We start from the raw sequence: 23177 nt of genomic DNA, 5'->3' as shown, positions 1-23177 counted from the left end.
ACGCGATGTCACCCTGTGACTGAGAAGCAGGCACCTGGTTCATACCCGTTTGAGAACAGCAGTACACTACAGATCTTACCCCTCCACCCAACTTACATCATTTGTATTATAAAAGATGAAAGATAAGTATTGAATCACGCCATTTGTTCCAGGTAGGTTTGTACGGACACGAGGGACAGAGCAGTTGAAACTTACGTGAATAAAAGTTTTTATTTCTAGATCATAATCCAATTTTAATCTTTCTTTTCCATTAATCAAATTTGAAAAAAAATTTATTTTAGCTGTATTAAATTTACAAAAACATTCTTCCACATTGCATCAGAGCATTCCTCATGTTTTTATTCCAGTGCTCAGAAATCTAATGAATAAAATCACTTTACTGTGTCACTTTTAATTAACTCCTTCAAATACATATTTTCTAAAATCTGTCTAGGTCAAACATGGTTGATCCTGCATTCATGTCTGCGGACTCTGCCAAACGATTCCAAGGTCAGTAGAAGCTGATGCTTTCAATTGTACAAAGTTACTGTTATGGAAACATGCTCATCCTTTTCCATTGAGCCAATCTGGGCAAAGTTCTTCCTTAAAATTCTTCTTCTGCCTGTTTGCTGCGGGACTGCTTGAGCTGCTGGAGCCACTCGATGGTTTCAGAAATAGTACGTTCTCCGTGCACCTTGTTATCTCTGGTACGGATATTGACAGTGCTGCTGGTTTTCTCTTTCTCACCAACAACTAAACCAAAACCCACAAAGCTTTGTTAGGTGAAAGGACTCCTATTGAATATTGGAACAGAAATCCACCCTGTAGCTTCTGATTCATTAAAATGTACAGGTGACCAAATCTAGTCATTAAAAAACAAAACAAAAAACCCCAACTCACCATTTTGCAATGACTAGAACTGCTGTGTTTACCAAGTCACTTAATCCAGCCAACTTAATAAAAATTCACCATATGAAAAAATAGGAGGTGAAGGGGAGATTTTTAGACAAACCTTTCAAGTACTCTTTTTCAAACCAAAGTGTTTCTTTGTTACATCAATGGAACAAACATACAGTTTGAGATCAGGACTGGAAAGAACTACTGATGGCCGCAGTTCCCTTAAGCCTAAGTCTCAGCATTTCAAGTTTTCCTAAAGGTTGGCAGATTTCCTTTGGTGAGTCTCCTTTCTTACCTAGGATGAAGTTGTACTGCGCTAACTGTGCATTTCTGATCTTCTTGTTTAACGTACAGCCCGGATCCAGATCAATGTCCACCATGAATTTAGCATCGTGGAATTGTTGCCGTACCTATTTAAATAGAGATAGAGGGTTCTTCAGATCTAAAATCAGAATTATATTTTGATCTTAAATATTTTTATTTAACAAACAATTTGGATAATCATGCCAGCATTAAAAAGGAATGTTAACAGATATACTGAAGCATATATTATTGTGACTTAGAACTACAAAACTATATACTCTGCTCGAGACATAAATTGTGAATTAAATTAAATAAACTAGCTTACATTTTCCATCCATCTGACAACCAATTACCACTAATATGACAAAAAGATCTGAATGAACCATTTTTATTTCACTAATAGGTTGTTGTGCCTTAGTGATCATTAACCAATGAACCTCCTTGGATTTTATAAGTACGCAAATTTCAGAAGGGTTCTGACTTAGTTTATTAGAGTGCCAGGATAAGACTTCACTCTCAACTGTAACCTATTTTAAAGAATAAAGCACCAGTGTCTTTTTTTTTTTTTTTTAACACGAGTCCTCTGCACATGTGAGTTGAGCTATTCTGTAATTGGGGAGGAAGCCTGGTAATTTTAGGCTGTTTAACAACTGTGGTCTCTAGTCATTAAGTAGCAATAGCAGTGCTCACCCTCCCGTCCACTCAATATAACCAAAATCCACCCCACGTAATTCTAAACGCTACTCCACCCCCAGATGGAAAGGAGAAGGTCAGTACTATCTCCAGTTGAAAAGTGAGTTAACTAATACAGACTTTCTTCCTACTGTGTGAGCTTTCTTAATGCAAATACAATAAAGTAAAATTCATTAAACATGGAGCATAGCTGATTCTGATCATTTCTAACTAAAACTACTATGTGCAGTAATAGGAACACAGTATATCTTGAATGGTTTGCCTATCAGCTGTTTTAATGATCATTTATTTCTTAAAGACAGTTGAGACCCGAGTGCAATTTATTCTGATGACCTGAAAACATGGTGGTTTTGATGTTACAATGTTATTCATTGATATTTAGATTTTTGTGTTTTAACTAGCCAATTTATTACTTTGCCAGTTATGAAACAATGCTTTTTTTAATATCAGCTTTTGATAATTTGAAATTCCTTAGTATGAAATTGTTGCTATAACAGAACAGAGTGTTCCAGTCTTTAAGGTAAGAAGTATGAATGGATACGTGTACATCTGTTAGTAAGGTAGCTTTTTGGTAGGTAAGGCAAACATTGCTCTGTCATGCCATTAACCTGAAAAAAAGTTTCAAATTAAAGAAATGTGCATTAGAAACAAAGCAAAATTACTGAAGTCAAAGAGCAGTTTAAACTGCACTATGCATTTGAATTTACATGTCATACTGAAGCATTTGCTATTTACTAATGCTAAAAACTAAAAACTACAAGTATGCACTCTCTAAATTAAGTCTACTAACCATGGAACCACATAAAAAAGCATTAAAGAGGTAATATGATCTACTGAGGCTTACCAAAGACTGAAAATAGAAACATTTCTCTATATCGCAAGCAGCTTGATTTACCAAGAATACACGTAGTTTATGAGATTGAAAAGCTGAGCGACAGCTCTTAAATTTAAAGTAAGTCATACTTAAGGATTACCTTTTGGGCATATTCATCACATGTTGGTCCCACTGGAACTACCATTACCTGGCGAGGAGACAGCCAGAAGGGCCTTTAGAAGAAATTAAAAACATTTAATGTGGATTTGGGCACTTTCCTTAACAAGAATGGCACAATTCTTAGATTACTCTTCAGTACCACTTCCTGAAACACGCAAGGGCCACTTTAAAAAACTTGGCTTTTTTTCAATATCCAAAAAGGACTAAAGGGAGATTCAGGAGGAGAAAACGAACCCTAAATCAGGAAAACCTGTAACTAAGATTTGTCTTGCTAAGCAGATATAGCAAAGCAAACAGAGGGCAGGGACTACAGCCCACAACTCAACGCATCAGGTAACAGAACACCATATGCCTGCTGCCAGAGGGCTTAACGTAGTTTAAGAAACACTTAGTGATTCAAGTTATTTTACTCAAAAAGTTATTTTGTTCAAGTGTTATTTTATTACTTTTTCTTCACTGGAGGACAAAGACTGTACCTTCAGTTTATTCAAGATCCACTTTGCAGGATTCAACAAATTGGAACCGATAATAACTGGTGATGGTACTTGGCAAAAATGAGTGTGTTTTCACTACTTATTAAAAGGTGACCCCCATCCTCAATTCTACCTTTCAGGTATTTCAGGTGTCTAACCCCTCCCCATGCTACACACATCAGGCCAGTGTTTCTCTTGGTCACTCCTCTATGTTCAAGTTGTTTTGTTACATTAGGGAAAAGGCTGGAGTAGGCACTAAATTCTACCCAAACTGTGGGCTTTTCCCCCCACCTACTACAGGTTTCGTAGAGCAGTTATCTGAAGATCCCCCTATTCTCTAGACTGTGCATAGAGAATACTGCCCACATTTGATCTGATTTCATGAAATATAACTAAAAGATTAGCTTATTTCATTTACAAGTATGACACCGCCACCCCACCCTATGTCTGAAGCAACCAAATTAAACATGAAACTGAGATGACTACAGTGTAGTCTGTCAGGCTCTACAAAATGGGTGTTTTATAACCATGTGCTGTTTTCAACTGCCTTTACAAAATGTGGGCCCAGATAAAGCTGCTTAGAAAATAAAATGCAAGTCATGTGCTTATATCTTGCCAGTAGAAACATAAGCTTCTAGAAATAGGACACAAAAATGATGATCAGTTTGGAGTCTGTACTTTCAATCAAAAGAAAAAAAACCTTGGCTTCTACAGAGTCTAAAATACTTGTTTATTATGATCAGCAACACTGAACAAAGTATTGCTAAAAGCCTACTCTTGTTTACTCAGACAAAAACATCAAACTTATAAATTCCCAAAGTTACTTGAAAAGCAATCAAAACAATAAGCTTCTTACTGAATAATAATTCCTAGTTAGAAAGCATTTATATAATATTCAAACAAATCAAGTGCTAAAATAAAAATAATTACTCACAACAAACATTCATAGAGCTAAAAAGTTTGGGTTTAGATTGTGATTCCTTACTTTTTAGTGAACACTTATCATTAATTAGAAGTGACCAACTAGAATCATTCCTCCTTTCCATCATATAACTAAATTGGACAGCAGACATTTCTGACAGTCAATTTACACGGTCCAGACAAAAACAGAAGGAAACAATGACAAAAATTACCATTTGCCCCCATAGTTTTCAGTGAGGATAGCAATCATTCTTTCCACTGACCCCAAGATGGCTCTATGGATAATCACCGGCCTTTTCTTATCATCACCATCATGGCTAGAAAGAAAAGATTTGTTTTGCTTTATTTTATATATATATATATATATATATATATATATATTCCTTTATATGTCCTTGAAGAAGAATATTCAGAGCAGACACTAGAAACTCACCTTACAAAAGTAAGATTAAATCTAATGGGCAACTGAAAATCCAACTGGATTGTTGCACACTGGTGGTACCGACCAATGGCATCTTTAATCTGTATGTCAATCTAAGAAGCAAAGATTGGGTTGTATTAGGGTTGAATTTTTTAAAACTTATTTTAAAGTAATCTCTTCTTCACGCAAAAATGAAAGACATATGACTCTCAAAGTGACTTTGGTACTGACCTTTGGACCATAGAAAGCTCCATCTCCAGGATTTAATTCCCACTTTTCACCAAACTCATTCAGACTGTTTTCAAGTTGCTAAGGATAAAGCAAAATGATTTTAACTTCTGGTCAAATGCAACTTCTTCCAGCCTAATCTGAGACTAAAAATACTACAGCTACTTTCATGTGTCACTATTCTTTGTTTTACCATTTTGTCCACCTAGACATACTCATACACAAACCCCTTTAAAGGTTACAGCTTGATGACTAAAAGAACATTCAACCATTTCTAAAATACAAAATCATAGAGAAATAAAACTAGCTTATACAAGCCTAGAAACCATTTCCAATTTTCTTTTGCTTTTATCCATTTAAAGAGGCTTTGCTTTCTCACATTATGGCGCAAGCCAATTTCAGTCAAATAATATTGAAGCACGCTGAAAATCACCACTTACTTTCTCAGCTTGATTCCATACTTCAATATCTCCAAGGAATTTTTCCGGGCGAGTAGACAGGTTCAGTTTAAAAGAAAACCCAAATATGCTATATACTGTACGCAGAAAATCCAAACAACCTTTTATTTCATCCTCAATCTTTAAATTAAAAAAAAAAAAAAAAACAGGGACACAGTGGTCATTAATTTTCCTCAAGTTTTGTGACACTTCTTTTCCAAGTGTTTCACCCCAGTGTCTCATACCTGCTCTATGGCACAGAATATGTGAGCGTCATCCTGCTGGAACCTTCGTACTCGAGTGAGTCCTGTGAGCGCTCCCGACAGCTCATTCCTATGAAGCACCCCAAAATCAGCTACTCGCAGAGGCAACTCTCGCCAGGATCTTGGCCGATGATCAAACATAAGGCTAAAGAAAACAGAAAAGTAAAATCCACTGATATTTAATTTCACAAGAATAAAACTGCTTCTCTAATACTATAAGGAAGGCTGTCAAAAAGCTACTTGTTCTAGTTGTTCACACAAACAACACTTTTCAAAGTCTGGGCTTCATACAACAGTGTAAGCACTTGCATGAATAAAGTAGCAAATAAATTATAATACAACCATCTATAACTAAGAGAAAATAAAAAATGTATTCCCATAAGTCTGGAGTCATAGCCTTGTGCTCAATCTCTATTAATTTGAGGACTGCCTTTAAGGCTCATATTTTAAAGAAAATCTTAGCTATATACAAATCATTTATATCAGCAGAAACTAAAGTCTGTACTTTCTTGTTGCTCTCAAAAGTGCTTCAGTTCCCTCTTAGTCTGAAAGTGCTTCAGAAACTTTGAAGAATCTGGGAAAACTAAGAATGAACTTGACCTTGGTTCCCTGACCTACAAGCTAGTCCCCTCGTGGAGACTCCTCTGTCTCAGCCCTCTGCCCTTGAGGTCTTGCTACTGGGAGCAGTGCTAGGAGCGATAACTCAGCCACCTATAGCCACAGCTCTCCCTAGTCTGCCGCCACGCTGCTCTTCACCCAACTTTCAAGGATAGAAAGTGAGCGGCCTCAAGGCAAGGAAGATTTTCTAAGGAGGTCAATTCATCAGCAGTAGATTTTGATACATGTTTCTTTAAAAAAAACAAAACAAAAAACTGCTGTGCCCCATATTCAGTCGCCCCTGTTCTGTATTCTGCCTGTTCACTGCTGCTACCCCGGTTCCATTCTTGACTATCTATAGATCTGAGGATCTAGCTGGGCACAGAAGATGTTACAACACCACAATGATGATGCATTTAAATACTCTTCTGATTACATAATTTGTTTTTCACAAAATACTTTCAAAGGAGGGAAAACAATCTGGGACTGATTGCAAGAAAATCTTTGCTAGAAACTCAAAATTGCAGAATACCAGTGTCCCGGGCAGTTCATGGGTTTCAGAGCAAACAGCTCCTTCTCCACCTCAAAGGAGAACATGTTCTCGCTGTAGTGCTGCCAGTGGCCCGAGGTCATCCAGAGTCGGCTGTTGTAGATGTTTGGGGTGATCACCTCCTGGAATCCTCGTTTCCTATATTCACTCTGTTAGAAAACACATACAATGCCTGTGTAAGGAATAGATGCTTATACTGCTGGTGGAAGTAAAAATTTCAAGAGCAATTTTATACTATCTAGTAAAGTTCAAGATGTACATCTTATAATCTAGAAGCTCCACCTGGAGGTGTACACCAAAGAGGAAGCGCCTGCACATGCGCATAAGGAGGCTACTGCAGCACAGCTGGTAATATGGGAGAATGGGAAATTACATCAGTGTCCCCCAGTAAAGAAATGAACACTGTGGTAGTTATATGACAGACTAATACGTAACAACTGGAAACAAACTGGATCTGTACCTATCTAAAATGAAAATCACAGTGCAGACTGATATACAATGAGACTTCACGTACGTAAGTTTGAAGCACACAAACAAACACTATAATTTAGGGTACATATTTATGGGGTAGATGTAAAAATAACATGGACAAAAAGAATCCAACCATGCTAACTTCTAAACAGTAGTTTCTTCTAGGAAAGGAGGGAAATGGATCAGAAAGGGCTCTCAAAGGGGAGTTTTTTTTCCCCTTACTATATATGTATTACTTTACCTCAATTAAAAAATCTGAAGCAAATATAGCCCAATGCAGTTATGTGTTAAATTAGGTGGGACTACAGAGATGTTGGCAGTATTATTCTCTATAAATGTATGCTTGAAACACTTCATAGTTTACAAAGAAAAAAAGCAATGTAAAGATTAACTTGCTTTTTCTAGGAAAATACAAATGAATGGTCAGAAAGCCACAGAGCTCCTGTGTAAAGGGTTACAGGCCCCCTGCAGGCTCACCAGCTTGTCTCATGCGTGCACACCCACGTATGTGGACAAGATCATGTATTAGAAGGAAAGAATTTTTTAAACATTTTATGAGACCTCATACGTCCATTTTCATTTATTATTTGAAATGTTTCTTCTCAAACAAAAGATTATCTTTCCCTTTGGCAGATCTTATTTAATAAAATCAACTTATGCCTTAAATCTACAGAAGAAAGTGATGAATATGGTTTACCCTGATGAATTCAATAAGTGTATTATAAATGTACGCTCCCTTCGGCAGGAAAAAGCAACTTCCAGGGCTGAGTTCATGGAAGAAATATAGCTCTTGGTCCTGGGTAAAACGAAAGCAAAAGAAAGTTTATATATGTATATAATATCAACACAAACTTCAGGGTTCTTGAGTTCAGAGTATGGTCATGATGCTTCACATTTTAATTGGTGCCATTCCCAAATCAAGGAAAACATGTTGACATTTCTGGTGTTGCAGGTGCTTTACCACTTAGCACAAGTACATTCTCTGACTGTTACATACCCGAATCCAGTCAAGTTTACCCAAGAGTCACACGGAGCAAGGGTCTTAGTTTTCTTCTACTGTGCACAGCAGGGGCTCTCAGTCTTAATTCCTCAAAGCTCAACGATCCTCCCTCCCTCCCTCCCTTTTTTTTTCTTTCTTTCTTTCTTTCTTTTTTTTTTTTTTTAAAGTAAGAACAGCAGGAAGGAGACTGAGAAAAAGACACTGATAATGAAAGAGAAGATGGAGAAGAAGTTGGCTAACTTTGGGTCATGGTGAAAGAGGCACACCCTCCTACCTTCTTGCCCACCAAATGCCCAACTCCTCAGGGAGGGACCCCACCAATTGTTGCTGGCCTCCTTCCTGCTGGATCTTATTTCAGGCAGTCAGCAGCACAGGACAGTGGATGCTGCCTGTGCTCAAACTTCACAACCTAACAGCCGTGACCTGACGCCCGGCACAGAGTAAACACTCTTCTAGAAGGGAGTATTTTTACCAAACCCAACTGACAGCTTAGAAAACAGTCAGGGGTAGAAGAATAAAGAAAAGGACACCACAGAATCCATCAATGACTTGCTATGTCATCTTGGGCAACAAGCAGATGAATCTTCCTGGGACTTAAGTTTCCACATTCTTTTTTTTTTTTTTTTTTTTTTTTTGCGGTACGCGGGCCTCTCACTGCTGTGGCCTCTCCCGCTGCGGAGCACAAGCTCCGGACGCGCAGGCTCAGCGGCCATGGCTCACGGGCCCAGCCGCTCCGCGGCATGTGGGATCTTCCCTGACCGGGGCACGAACCCATGTCCCCTGCATCGGCAGGCGGAATCTCAACCACTGCGCCACCAGGGAAGCCCTCCACATCTTTAAAATAAGTCAGTGAGACCAGGGGATTTCTAAAGCATCTCCCAGCTCTATGAAATGCTGCTATGCTGCAATACTTTTTTTAAAGAAAAATGTAGGTCATCAGCATTTGTTCTCAATAAAAGGAGTAGTCAAAATGAACTTCTGTGCGGTACTGAACACACTCTAGAAAGATAATGTGGACACTGAATAAGTAATTTACAGCTTTCACGGGACAGTACAATAATTACTGAAAGCTACAGCATCTCTGCAGAAGTAGATTCCTGGTACGTAATACAATTTCAATTCAAATGAAAATAAAGAAAACTCAGTCTACACACATCATTATTCTTTTAAACATACCCTTCCAATTTTCCTATGATCTCGGTTTTTAGCCTCCTCTTGGAACTTCTCCCATTCTTTCAACATTTTAGGATCTGGGAATGAAATGCCATAAATTCTCTGCAGAGTCTCCATATCTGCCTTGCCTTCCCAGTAGGTGGAGGAATTCTGAAAAGAAGGAATAATCATGAGATAATATTCAAATTTTTTTGAAAAATAAATTTATTTGTTTATTTTGGCTGTGTTGGGTCTTTGTTGCTGCACGCAGGTTTTCTCTAGTTGTGGTGAGCGGGGGCTACTCTTCCTTGCAGTGCACGGGCTTCTCATTGCAGTGGCTTCTCTTGTTGCGGAGCATGGGGGCTGTAGAGTACAGGATCAGTAGTTGTGGCGCACAGGCTTAGTTGCTCCACTGCATGTGGGATCTTCTGGGACCAGGGTTCAAACCCGTGTCCCCTGCATTGGTAGGCAGATTCTTAACCACTGCGCCACCAGGGAAGTCCCCAAATTTTTAAATATCTCATTTATTTTAAGAGTTAGGCGTTTTCTCTCTCAGTCACATCATGAGTCAAATTCATATTTAGTCCTTATGACAAGAAAAATGGCACAAAAAGTGCACATGTAGTAAGCATCTCAGTTGCTGAGGCCTTGCTAGGGTGGCTGTACTCATTCCACAGCACAAAGCTGGCTGCTTAATGCCCTTGAAATTGCCCTGCCCTCAAGACCCACTCACACCACAACTCCACGAACACAACTGACTACAGGGGCATCTCCCACAAGATGATTCAGCAAAAATGGAAAACCAACCAACCAGCCAAAAAAAAAAAAAATCTGACTGGTAGGATTAGTTTGGTTAGAAAAGAACAACTTGGGTAATTACTACCTTAGACATACAAAAGGCAAGAGCACACACTCCTCCAGTGAGTCTCAAAGCTTTTAGAGCCACAATGGCCCATGACTGTGATTTTGTAAATCCTCCAAATCTCCATCCCCGTGTGCTCTGGTGATGAGTGGTGAGTCACTCAGTCAGTGCTTGAGAGAATTTCAGTTAAAAAAAAGCCTAGTGGCACGTAGTGCCCACAGTCAGTAGACAGCACGAGAAAAAAATCCACCCTTAAATATGCAAGAGAAAAATGGCTGAAAAGAGAAACGAATGCAAGTTTAAACATACATCTTTTGTATACAAATACGTTTATATAGCACCTTCAAAGTTACATTGCTTACTTTGTGTATTTTCAAAGTCTTGATTTTGCCAGTGTGTCTGACATGAGGACCCCGGCAGAGATCTATCAAGGGGCCACACCTAGAGATAAATTAAAAGGAATTTTAACATAGACTTAAAATGACATATACACCAATGGTATTTAATGACACTTGATGTTCTCACCTATAGACTGTGGTAGTTGGAGTATTCACTTTTTCATTCAATATCCTGCATTTGAACTTGTTGTACTGAAAATAGGAAAAATTATTTTTTAAGTAACCATCCTTTAATTTTTACTTCTAAATACTATAGCTAAAATACAATTCAAAGTACATCTAATCACCGTATGAATATAAATACGTATTTCATGTTTTAAAAACACTGTTATATTTTTCTAAAGAACTTAGTACACTAAGCCCCAATGTACTTTTTTTTTTTTTGCGGTACGCGGGCCTCTCACTGCTGTGGCCTCTCCCGCTTTGGAGCACAGGCTCCGGACGCGCAGGCTCAATGGCCCTGGCTCACGGGCCCAGCCGCTCCGCGGCACGCATGATCCTCCCGGACCGGGGCATGAACCCGTGTCCCCTGCATCGGCAGGCGGATTCCCAACCACTCCGCCACCAGGGAAGCCCTACTTTATTTTTTTAAATTAATTTTTATGGGAGTAGTTGCTTTACAATGTTGTGTTAGTTTCTGCTATACAGCAAAGTGAATCAGCTATACATATACATATATCCTCTCTTTTTTGGATTTCCTTCCCATTTAGGTCACCACAGAGCACTGCGTAGAGCCCAATGTACTTTACGTAACATTAATGAGTGAAATAAAAGTGGAGGCCATGTTACAGTTCAATTTACCTTAAACATTTCCAGTAAAGTTTCCTTCTTAACTTCTAATCTTTCAAAAGCTTGTTTTTCTTTAATGATTTTCTTACATAAAGCCTCCAAAGAAGAGAAATCGTTGCTGGACACACCCCTGAAGAAGAAAATATAATTAATCTCTTTCCATTCCATTCCACTCACACCGCAGCTTGGGGGAACCTTTCTTTACAATACTTCAAGGGTTTCAATATAAAAAATTAGACCCCTGCATTATTTATTAAGAATTTTTAACTAGACAGTTTTTATAAACTATTTTCATATTTTCAGTGGCTTTGACCTTGGTCATCATGAAGACCATTCCAACTAGTGAACATTCCTCTAACTTTAGAACCGGGTTTAAAGAACAGGAGAGGTCCAAGCTTCATTTTATTTCCCGACATAGCTTAGGGTTCCACCTCCACTGATCTAGAAGAGAGCTCTCTACTACATCGTGAGTTACTACAACACTTTAAGTTTTGTTAGTGGGAGTACTTGGTGACTATGAAGCAATAAGTTTTATATCATTCCTCCTTAATTGAGAACTCTTTAAAAATAATGTATGGACCCACAGTAATTCAGATTTTATTTTTCTTTATCCAGTTACAAAACTTACCCTTCTTCAAGGTACATGTCATAATAGAATCCATTTTCTATTGGTGGACCGTAACACAAACACCCACCATAGACTCTTTCCATGGCTTCACCCATTATGTGAGCAGTCGAGTGCCAATATACCTGAAAATCAAAGAAAAATGGGATGGTTTGAGTCTGGGCATACAAGTTGTAAATTAATTTGTTTGTTTTGAAAGATATATAAAGTTTATTATAAATAAACCCAAGATGTGAAAACCTAAATTTACAAATCTATAGATTGCAATGTGAGTCCATTCAGAGCCAACATAATTTAAAATGATTCTAATTACTAAATTGTATTTGTACCTTAGAAATTATCTGGTTTAGTTGTTTTCAAACTAATTAAAATACACATTTAGCATCATTAATTAAACGGGATGGATTTTGTTTCCTGAAAACAACAGGCACTCACAATGTGACTGTCTTATTAACTGCCATGGCCCCGGGATCTTTTGAGTCAATCCCTGGAACTGACTCAAAATATCTGAGTTGGCTTGGAACTTGGCTCTGGCCTTCCACTTGGCTGTGGAACATCACTTAAGAATTATATCTGCTTTTCTCTTATTGGCCCCAAACAAAACTAAGATGGTACAACTTGACCCTACAGTACAATTATAAAACCAAGGACCACATACGGGCCTTGAAATCAAAAGGTAGGACTTGGTTTTAAGGTGGTAATTCAGATGAGACAGAATATACCCAAAGCAATGTTTTTAAGATTAATTAATAAGGTACCAAAATAAAGATTTTTTAAATTCTCATAAAAACTGTACACCTGAAACTAATAATGTGAGTCAACTATACTTCAATAAATAAATAAATAATAAGTAAAATTAAATTCTCATAAAAAACTTAAGGACTCCAGAATACATTTGAAAGCCACTGATTCACATACATAAGTAAACCACTGCCACTAAAACAACGTCTTTTACTTCTTCTTATATGGTATTCCATCATGGGGAAATAAGGAGAAAACTTTGCCATCAAATGCAGATTGACTTTTACAGTGCTTTCAGCAGATCTGCATTTTAAGGTAAGAAAAATACAGAAATCAATTGCCCAATAGGAAGAGAACTTTAAATCATGCTCGAATTTGTTAAATATATGCATCTTGATTAAGTGTTGACTAATAATGCAGAAAACAATTTTTACTTGCTTAATCAATTTTTAATAAAATTCCCAGCACTTTTTCCCCACTGAAGTATCTAGAGTAAAAATAAACTTGAATAAGTGCACTTATTAATTTTATAAGACAAGCACTTTTACTATGTTTCCTACATGAAAGACAAAACGAAGATTTCAAATATGACAATGAGACATCAACCAACTTTAGCCACCCGTTGGCTTTAGTAATAAGCTGGAGAAGTCTGCAAATGTGAATCTGAATAAAAACTTACTGCTTGAGCTTCCTCGTCCTCAAACTTGAGAAGCTCCAAGGTACAATCTTCCTCCAGAGGACGGTCTAGGTCCCAGAGGACTTTATTCACTTTAGCAATAACAGTGTTGTCAGCCAGGCCTTGACTTTTAAGAAAAACATACACACATGTATAAAAACACAAGACTCTAAAAAAGAATTTTCTGCAGCACAACAGTTAATTTGAGAACAAGAACAGGAAAATAAACATTATATACAGGCATATCTCTCCTTTTATTGCACTGTGAAGATACTGCAGGGTTTTTTTGTTTTTTTTTTGTGGCAACCCTGCATCAAGCAAGCCTATTGGCATCATTTTTCCAACAGCATTTGCTCACTTTGTGTCTCTGTGTCACATTTTGTTAATTCTCACAGTATTTCCAACTTTTTCATTATTATTATATGTATTTGTTATGGCGATCTGTGATCAGTGATCTTTGATGTTAGTACTATGACTCACCAAAGGCTCAGATGACAGTTAGCATTTTTTAGTAATAAAGTATTTTTAAACTACAACATATACTTTTGTTTAGACAAACAACTGCACACTTAATAGACTGCAATACAATGTAAACAACTTTTATACACTGTGAAACCAAAAAATTCGTGTGTCATGCTTTACTGCGATACTCGCTTTATTGTGGTGGTCTGGAACTGAGCCCGCAATATCTCTGAGGTACGCCTGTATATTATATATAGATGTACATTTACCTTTCTGAAATAAAATGAAAAAGTGACAAAATTCAAAAAAGTCCCTAAGAATATAACTAGAAGATGCTGAAAATTCCGAACACTATTATTTGACCTCATTTAATGCTTCTTGTTTAAGCAGACATGGCACCTGTTATAAACAATAACAATTTCCAGTAGTTTATCTTTAAATTTCTCCAAAATTAGTTTTCCATAAAGCCAAGCTATTTAGATCCCAAAGGAAAAAAAGGGAGGTGGAGATGGTTCTAAATAACCTCTCTGCTTTTATCCTGCTTGAAATCTGTAACAGATCTTTCCTCTGAGAAGCAATGCTAATCTCATAATTCTGCAAATGCCTAAGATGATATTAGTTATAACAAATATACAGGTGAAGTGAAATACTATTTAATGAAACATTTTATAATACGGATAAAAATGTCATCTAAATGTCCAGTACACAGTACAAAAGATAACTCTCTCCTCAAGTGATGAGATGTTAGACCCACCAAGTGGAGAAGTCGCAGGAGTTCTCAGGAGGGGAAAGCAGCACAGTTCAGAGAAGTCTGGACAGGCTTTAAAACATAAAGTAATGAGGGGACGAAGCATCAAAAGATTTGGACAGGAAGAAAAGGAGAGGAGATGGCACTTCAAATGCTGAGAATGGGCATGGATGCAAGCAGAGATATAAGTTAGGAGACGTTCAGGAAGCTGCGGGGCTCAAGCAGAATTGAGTAAAGTTAGTCAGCTTATAGGTGTGAATGTGCAGCTAGAGAAATGACAGTCTATAATAGGCTAGCAGTTTCCCCGCCTCAAATATTTTCAAACTAATATGTTATGACACTTACACCGCAATAAAAGTTTTAATTCAAAAAAAGAGAAAATTAGTTTTCCAATGGGCCACTTGATAAATTACAACATAATCTGAAGAACAATACGGTAGCATGTAGAGAAAAAGTTCTTGCACTAACAGGAGCCTGGATTTTAGTACTGACACAGCTACAGTCTCATTGTGCAACAACGGAGGAATCTTTTAACCTCACCTGCGAAATTATCTCTCAAGTGAAAGGCTGAACTGATATTTAAAGGTCTATCTAGTCACTTATGATCTCACATGGAAACTTGCTTAACATTACAACTTTCTTACGAGTAAGGCAGAAGTATGTTAGGTAGAAGTACTTGTCAGATTAACAGCAACATTCCATTCCTTCTGTAAGAAGGCCACGGCATATACGAATACATAGCTTGTGGGCCTAACTCCCACCAGTTGCATAGTAGGCTTACCAAGAATCAGCTGTGATGGTTCCCAAATTTGTTTATGCACTTGTTATTTTATGTCTTAGGTTCAACAATATGAAATTGATGATAATCAACCATTTCTGACAATTCATATATGATTTCATTTGTTTCAGCTCAATATGTAATTATTATAAATAAATAGAAATATATAAGTAATACAACGAGGGAATTACAGTTTCTTGGTTTGAATTACATTCAAACCAAGGTGAATGTTTGGGAAGGCTTGATAAAGGGAAGTCACTAAAAAGATACTGTCAAGTCAGGTGTGGATGAAACAACTACATAAAAATCTGGAAGGCTTCTGCACTCAGATGGCTTCTCAAGTGTGCTAAGATAATGTAAAAGTTTAATTAGTACTCCACCCCCCAAACTTTGGCCTTATATACATATTAGTGAATAAATGAATATATACAAGTTTTAAGTTAAAATGTTTAAATGGCGGTTGGCAAACTTTTTCTGTAAAGAGCCATATAAATATTTTAGACTGAAGGCCATACATGGTTTCTGTTGCATATTCTTAGTTGTCTTATTTTTTTCAAACCATTTAAAAACATAAGAACGATTCTTAGCTCTTGAGCTGTACAAAAACAGGCTAAGACCAGTTTGCCAACACTTGGTAGAAGATACATGTTATCAATTTATGCCTTCCCAACTTTATCATTTTTTTGATAAACTTACCAACTATTCATCCCAATCATATTAGATTAGGAAAGCATTTACTCTATTACAAAGTATGCATCTAATTCTCAGTTACCTGAAATAACTTCTCCCCAGCCCGACAAAAGTTTTAACATTAGCTTTTATAAAAAATAGTACATTTTTTCACGTGTTAGTTTCATATATTTCATATATAGTTTAATAATATATTTCATATATTAGTTTCTTAATTTTCCCATTTTGAGATGAGCTACCTTCATTTTTAACTTTAAAACTGAGACTTTTTAGTCAAAATAGGTGAAGTACTCTCTACTTGGTTATGTGACATTTTATGATCAAAGTAGGAGAACTAATTATATAAAATCTTTTGTAAAATAAGACCGAAGTTGACTCTTTCAGATATTAACTTTGAATCTTGACTATAAAGCTCTACATTATTTTGGTTTTTTAAAAATCCCAAATAAGGTAAATTAAACAATAAAAACATTGAACAGGAACATAAAAATATTATGAGGATAAAACTTGGAAAGCTAAAAAAAAAAAAAGTTCAGCTACAAACAACAGAAGGTCCAGACAGGTATAGCTTATACCTAATTCCACAAGCAATTTGATACGGTGTAGTTTTCCAGGATTCTGCATCCAACTGTTTACCGTCAGGCAGGGTGACTTTAATTGGCTTGCTGTCTTTTTCTGCTTTTTCTGCCAGAATGGAATCGTGTTCTGCTTTTAGTTTATTATACATCTCAAGACGTATGTTAATATATTCAGGCCAAGGATTCAACTGCAAGACAACAAATGAAGAAATAATCAGTACACACTTGCTTTCCTTTTTAGAAAAGTGGAAGAAATAATAAAAACAAAGGTTACCTTGTATGAAGTAGTGTTTTTATTGTTTTTCCCTTATACAAAATTTCCTTCTCATTTCAATCATATTTTTTCTTGGCCTTCAGTTTTTTAAACGGAAAAGCCTTAATATCTTTATAATTCCCTCCAACCACAGTCCTTCCCTTTCTTTAGTCATTTGGGTGGTCTTTGGGGGCTTTTCATTAAATTGTCACAGGGGTCCATAATCCTCAATGAAGAAGCATCAATAAATTAACTAAAAGCTCAAAGCCTATCATTCTACAACCCTGCTCTGAATCCCTCAGGCCAAAGCACATTACCTGGTCCCACATACTCTGACATCACTACAGTCCTACCCACCCACATGACCCTCTGTATCTTACTGCTGTTTATCTCCACGTCCATTTGGCACTTCCTGATCAGAACTTAGTGTCAAACTTAATTTATTCAACGTTCATGGAGCAGATACTCTCTGTGCCTGGCTCTGCGGATGCAAGAGAAGAGTAAGACCTGCCCACTGCCCTTAGAAGGGGAATAAGACAAGTACACAGATGATGGGAGCATGGAGGAGGAAGAAAGGTCTTCGACATCTCACTGTACACTTTTTTCCCAGACAGATCATTTAAAACACATATAATCAACCACATGTCACACGCACAATTCTCTATTCAAAACAGTCCTCTAATTATACCCTTTGTTTCCTATTTCCAGGCTAAATCTCAAGCTGTAACAGAACAGCATGTACTACTTGTATTGAAAGTACAAAAACGAAATTAGGGAACATACGCCATTTTCTTATTTACTTACAAATTCTGAAATTCACAATCAACAATTCCCCACAATTACAGTGGGATATAATGGACAAAACACAACAGAAGCGGTTATGCAGGGCTCTCGGCAACACTTAGTGATTCTTGATCACCTACAAACTTACCCTAAATTAAGTGGAAGCACTATAAATTTAGCAATGCAACATTTATAAAAACAGCTCTTTAAAGTCAGTTTACTGTGCTATAGCATACTTCTTAAAAACCTATTCCTTTGTCTTGCATTCTGGTCGTTTTCTAAAGATCTAACAAAACGGTTGCAATGACAAAAGCAAAAAGTCAAGCACGGTTCACAGCAGTTCAATTTCAAAATCTAAGTAGGAAGACAAGCTTAACTGCCTCCTAAAGCAAGACCCAGGAGCCAGGTCAATTCTGGGATGACTCTTGAAATGCCAGTTCCTTTTAGTGTGAGCCTGGTGAACTGAAAGCCTTTTCTCTACACTTGAGAGGCAGCAAGGAGATTTGTCCTGGCTTAAAACCAAACGCCAGTGGCAGGTCCAGTTGGAAACAGTGCTAATGGGGTGAAGGAACAAGGCTTTCTTTGGTTTCTGTTGTAGTCAGTAAAAGCCCAAACACCAAGTCTCTTAACGTCTCATTGAATGAAATGGTCAGACAGCTAGCATTCGACCTGGCAACTAATTACCACAGTCCTCTTTTCACCAACTTTTGTTCTAATATCTAATCCCACAGATTATTTTACAATCATACTTCAGTTGTTTTCCTTTTTCAATAACAAGTAACTGCAAGTCTTCCTCCCCCTCTCAGAATTTCCTAATTCTTCTCCCTGATTTTTCCATCTAGTGCCATCTTATAAACCCCACGAAAACCATTAGAATCTTGCATAGGATGAGTCTGAGACAGCTCCCTGCCTCTGTCAATCTTTGATGACAGAGCCCTGAAAACATTTACCTCTGCTCGACCTCCATCCCCAGAGCCTTCTTTGTTCTTCTTCTTGCCTCCTTCCTTTCGTTTCTCTTCACTGGCACCTACCTAAATAAGCAAAAAAGGCATGAAGGTTTTACATTTTAATCTCATTTGACACCCATCCATGCTGCCTCCAGAAAAGTTTTGAGGATGTTATTTTAGCATCTATTTTTTTTTAAGTGGAAATCTGATTTTGAAAGACTAGAAAATTTCACCACTGTCAAAGACAAGTTAACAACTTACAATAAAGACAAGCCCTAAAAAAGTAGAAGAGTTACTTGATAATATTCAAGTCCTCAAATTTCAGTCATTTTACCTGTTCACATGACTCTCGCTTCAGGTTTAAATGGACATATACTAAATATATAGCTACAAGAAGCATGCAATTTATTCAGTAGTATTTTCAGAAAAAAAAATCTAATGCAATATATATCCATCCATCCCACAAGTACTACCCAGAGCCTCTGTGCTCACAGTATTTTTTTTTAAACCCTGTAGAAGAAGCAAACATAAGACCCAATCCCTACCATGTGCAAACTTAATCTCTTTGGGGAAACTAAGGCATACATATGTGAGAAACTCCTGAAGGAGAAAAGAACACAGCTGTAGTACTCTGGTCAGATGTCAGATAAGGTAAGACACTAGTAACTGTTAGGGCTTTAAAGGACTTTAAAGGATGGAGAAGATTTCAACAGGCTGGATTTTGAGAATGGAGGAAATTTTGTTCTAGGTGTACACAGAAACTTATTGTTGGAAATGTCAGAGAGAGAGAGAGAGAGCGAAAATTACTAAACCTTTTAGGAAACACTGTCAGTTAAGACAGATGAGGGCTTAGACAGAAGCAAGCACTAAAAGTTACCATAAAGATGTGTACTTCAATTAGAATTCAATTCAATTCAATTCCAGGAAGTCATAGAAAGTTTTACAGTAAGTCCTGTGCAAAAAGGCAACCAATGGCAAGAACTGGTCTTACCCGTGGTTCTCAACCAGAAGCAATTTTGCCCCCAACAGACACCTGGCAATGTCTGGAAACCTTTTCAGTTGTCACAACCGGGGGTGGGGAGTTGGGGGAAGGTGGGAGGGCGGTGTGGTGTGTTGCGTACAACAGAAAGAGAGTGGGTAGAGGCCACGGAGGTGGCTAACCATCCGACAACGCACAGGACAGATTCCCACAACAAAGAATTATCCAGTCTGTGATGTCAAGAGCGTTGAGGTCGAGAAACACGGAGCCACATTATGGGATACTCCAAAGAGCATCTTCTCAGAAATAAATTACTTACTTCTTTGTAACTGCTCAGATAGAAACATTCTAATGCAAATTTCACTACATAAAGTTTTACAGTTTACAAAGTTCCTCCACAATCACATCTGATTCTCATAGAAACACTGTGAGATGACTATCATTATTATTCCCATTTTATAGGTAAGATTAAATTTTAAAAAGTTAGATGATTTTTCTAGGTTCAGGAAACCTACAAGTGGCAGGAAAAAAAGATACCCACCCAGATGTTGACAGTGGTCAGCTCTAAGTGGGGATGTTATCAGCAGTGAAGGAGTTTTGAGGGTAGAACTGGGGATGTGACAGGAGGACTTTTGTTTCATATATTTTTTTGATCTTTGAATTTTTTTTTAAAGTTTTATTAAGATATATTTCTGTACCGTAAAATTCACCCACATAAAGCATATAATTCAATGGTTTTTAGTGCATAGACAGTTGCCCAACTATCACCAGGATCAATTTCATCACCCCAAAAGGAAACATGTATCCATGAACAGTCACTCCCTGTTCTCCCCTCTCCCCAGCACTTGGCAACCACTAATCTTTCTGTCTCTACAGTTTTGCCTACTCTGGGCATTTCATATAAGTGGAATCATTCAATATTGGTTTTTTGTGACTGGCTTCTTTCAGTTAGTATAATGATTTCAAGATCATCCATGTTACACGTATCAGTATTTCACTGCTTTTTACTGCCAAATAACATTCCATTATTTATCCATTTATCCCTTGTGGACAATCTGATTGTTCTTTTCAATTTCATAAAACTTATGACGTGTATAATTTAAAAATCAAAACAAATTTTTAAAATATGACTCCGAATTTCATGTTGAGCTAACACTTGCCCCACTCAGGTATTCACGATTTAATGAACTCTGAAGGTTCATTTATAGTCAATAGATGAACAATGAACACACCTTAAGTCCATTCTAATCAAGTACTAACCAACATGATTATAAGATTACCTGTATGCCTTCACCATACTGTATGATCAATGTAATTAGTCAAATACATCAGGTGAAAAGAAGGGTAAAAAGGGACTTCCCTGATGGCGCGGTGGTTAAGAATCCACCTGCCAATGCAGGGGACACAGGTTTGAGCCCTGGTCCGGGAAGATCCCACATGCTGCGGAGCAGCTAAGCCCGTGCGCCACAACTACTGAGCCCACGTGCCACAACTACTGAAGCCTGCGCGCCTACAGCCAGTGCTCCACAACAAGAGAAGCCACCGCAACGAGAAGCCCGCGCACAACAAAGAGGAGCCCCTGCTCGCCACAACTAGAGAAAGCCTGCGCACAGCAACGGAGACCCAGTGCAGCCAAAAATAAATAAATAAAATAAATAAATTTATTTTAAAAAAAGAGGGTAAAAATTAATTGCAAGTCTGCCTGTATAGCTTTAAAACAGAAAGAGAGGGAAATAATTCTATTTCTCTGATTAAATGTTTTTGGTTTTGGTCACATGGATATTTGCTAAATGAACAGGAATAATGGTAAAGATGAAGAAAATTAACATCACGTTTTTTTTGTCTTCTAAATACCTCTCCATTTTACAAATGAGAACAATGGCTCAAAGAAAGTAAGTAATTTCCCATTTGTACATCGCTAGTAAACAGTAGAGCCAGGGCGTTAAAATGGATCTCTCTGGAACCCTGAGGCCCATTTCACCTTTCCTATAACAAGTGACATCGTGATGGGCAACTGTTCTTTACTTCCAATGAAAACAAAACAAAAATAGGCGAGTTTACATATTATATGTCAACGTAAATGCAATCTAAAATTTCAACCCAAAAGCTGGTACACAGAAGAGGACTGGGAAGATGTTCCTAAGCAAATTATGACACTAAAGGGAAAGTCCAGAGGTGAAATGAGCATTTATGAATGGTATAAGGCATGCCTCCACCACCACGCAGGGAAGTGTGTAACTTTTCTAGAGTTTGTCAGCTGGGGTCATCCAGTCTCCACCATTTATTATAAACCACCCAAAACTTGGGCAGATCTCGATGACTTGGTTTTCCCTTCCTTAAACTGGGGCTTTTTACCCGTAGGTGGTTTTAAAAGTAAATGAGGCTCTGCAACATTCTTCCCGACGAAAGAGAGCCACATACCCTAGTCTAGGAGTCCGAAGCCCTAGATTCTAATTGTCTCGGCTTCTAATTAGTTGTATGGCTCTGAGCAAGACACTCAAGGTCTCAGTGTCCTCATCTACAAAAAGAGGATGGTCCCAGAGACGATCTTAAGCCCCGTCCGGCTTTATCCATTTGAGATTCCTCTCCAAAGGGGACCCTGACTTGTCCGGGATTTCCATCGCCCCCCTCGGGTTCCTCCACCCCCTCCCTCCCCCGGTTGGGCAACACGGGTACCAGGAGAGCCCCAGCCCGGCCTCCAGGATCCACTCAACCCACTCACCGACTTCTCGTCTCCCATTTTCCCTGAAGGGCTACTCGCCTTCTCCTCGGACACTGGCAAACCACTAAGAGAAAACTAAACCCCAAAACTTCGGTCAGGAGGAAAGGACAGTGGTCGCCAGGCAGAGGTGGATTGGAACGCCCAGGAACACTGCGCTTGCGCCACGTGGCCCGGGAGGGACCTGCTGATGCAACAGGAAAGCGCCCAAACTCCGCCTCCTAACCTGATGGATGACGGGCAGCTAATTGACAACGGGGAATGGCGGGTCCTCCTTTCTCTAAACCAAGCTTGTAGGGCGACAACCCTTCTAGAAAATCAGGGTGCGGCGGGGCGGGAGAAGAAACTACAGACGCTAAACCTGCACTCTCTGCCCGTCAGGTATTGAGCCTTTCCCGCAATGCGCGTGCGCCTTCTTCAGGCTGACTTGGCTTATTATTCCAGGGCCTTTTCGGCCACCGTAGCGAAGAAGAGGGGCTGTCTTGAGCTTCCGGCAAACCTCCGGCAAGCTGACTATCATCCCTGGCAGTGGGATGAACACCGGAATAGAGGCCGACGTTCGCTGCTGCTTCGGCGCCACCCGACCTGGTGTGACTGCTGAGTTCTGGGGACTACTCAGGGCCCCGAAGTCTGTGGCGGTGAATCGACCGAGCCCTCCTTATTGCACTCCAGGGTTCCCAAGACCCAAGCCTTGGTGATCCAGGGGCGAGCGCCCTTCCTCGGACATTCCTTTGTACCCGCCACCGCCAATCTATCGGGGAGCATTTCCA

The 23177-nt window shown here is 38.4% G+C and overlaps 1 protein-coding gene across 1 annotated transcript; it reads right to left on the bottom strand.

Annotated features, from left to right (window-relative positions):
* Positions 1–191: 191 nt before the first annotated feature.
* Positions 192–22549, bottom strand: TARS1 (threonyl-tRNA synthetase 1). The gene is made up of 19 exons (XM_067730474.1): positions 22411–22549; positions 18713–18793; positions 16724–16914; positions 13474–13597; positions 12057–12178; positions 11441–11558; positions 10767–10831; positions 10604–10682; positions 9404–9550; positions 7925–8023; positions 6739–6905; positions 5592–5754; positions 5350–5487; positions 4913–4990; positions 4694–4794; positions 4473–4577; positions 2847–2919; positions 1172–1286; positions 192–732 (listed from the first exon to the last, which is right to left on the bottom strand). The coding sequence occupies exons 1-19, from the start codon at positions 22426–22428 to the stop codon at positions 584–586; spliced, it is 2133 nt and encodes a 710-aa protein (XP_067586575.1). The 5' UTR covers positions 22429–22549; the 3' UTR covers positions 192–583.
* Positions 22550–23177: the final 628 nt, after the last annotated feature.

Source organism: Pseudorca crassidens, chromosome 3 (assembly GCF_039906515.1).
Source record: "Pseudorca crassidens isolate mPseCra1 chromosome 3, mPseCra1.hap1, whole genome shotgun sequence".
In the NCBI taxonomy this organism is placed as follows: Eukaryota; Metazoa; Chordata; class Mammalia; order Artiodactyla; family Delphinidae; genus Pseudorca; species Pseudorca crassidens.
The sequence above is the reverse complement of the archived record's forward strand: the minus strand, read 5'-3'. Positions and strand labels throughout refer to the sequence as shown.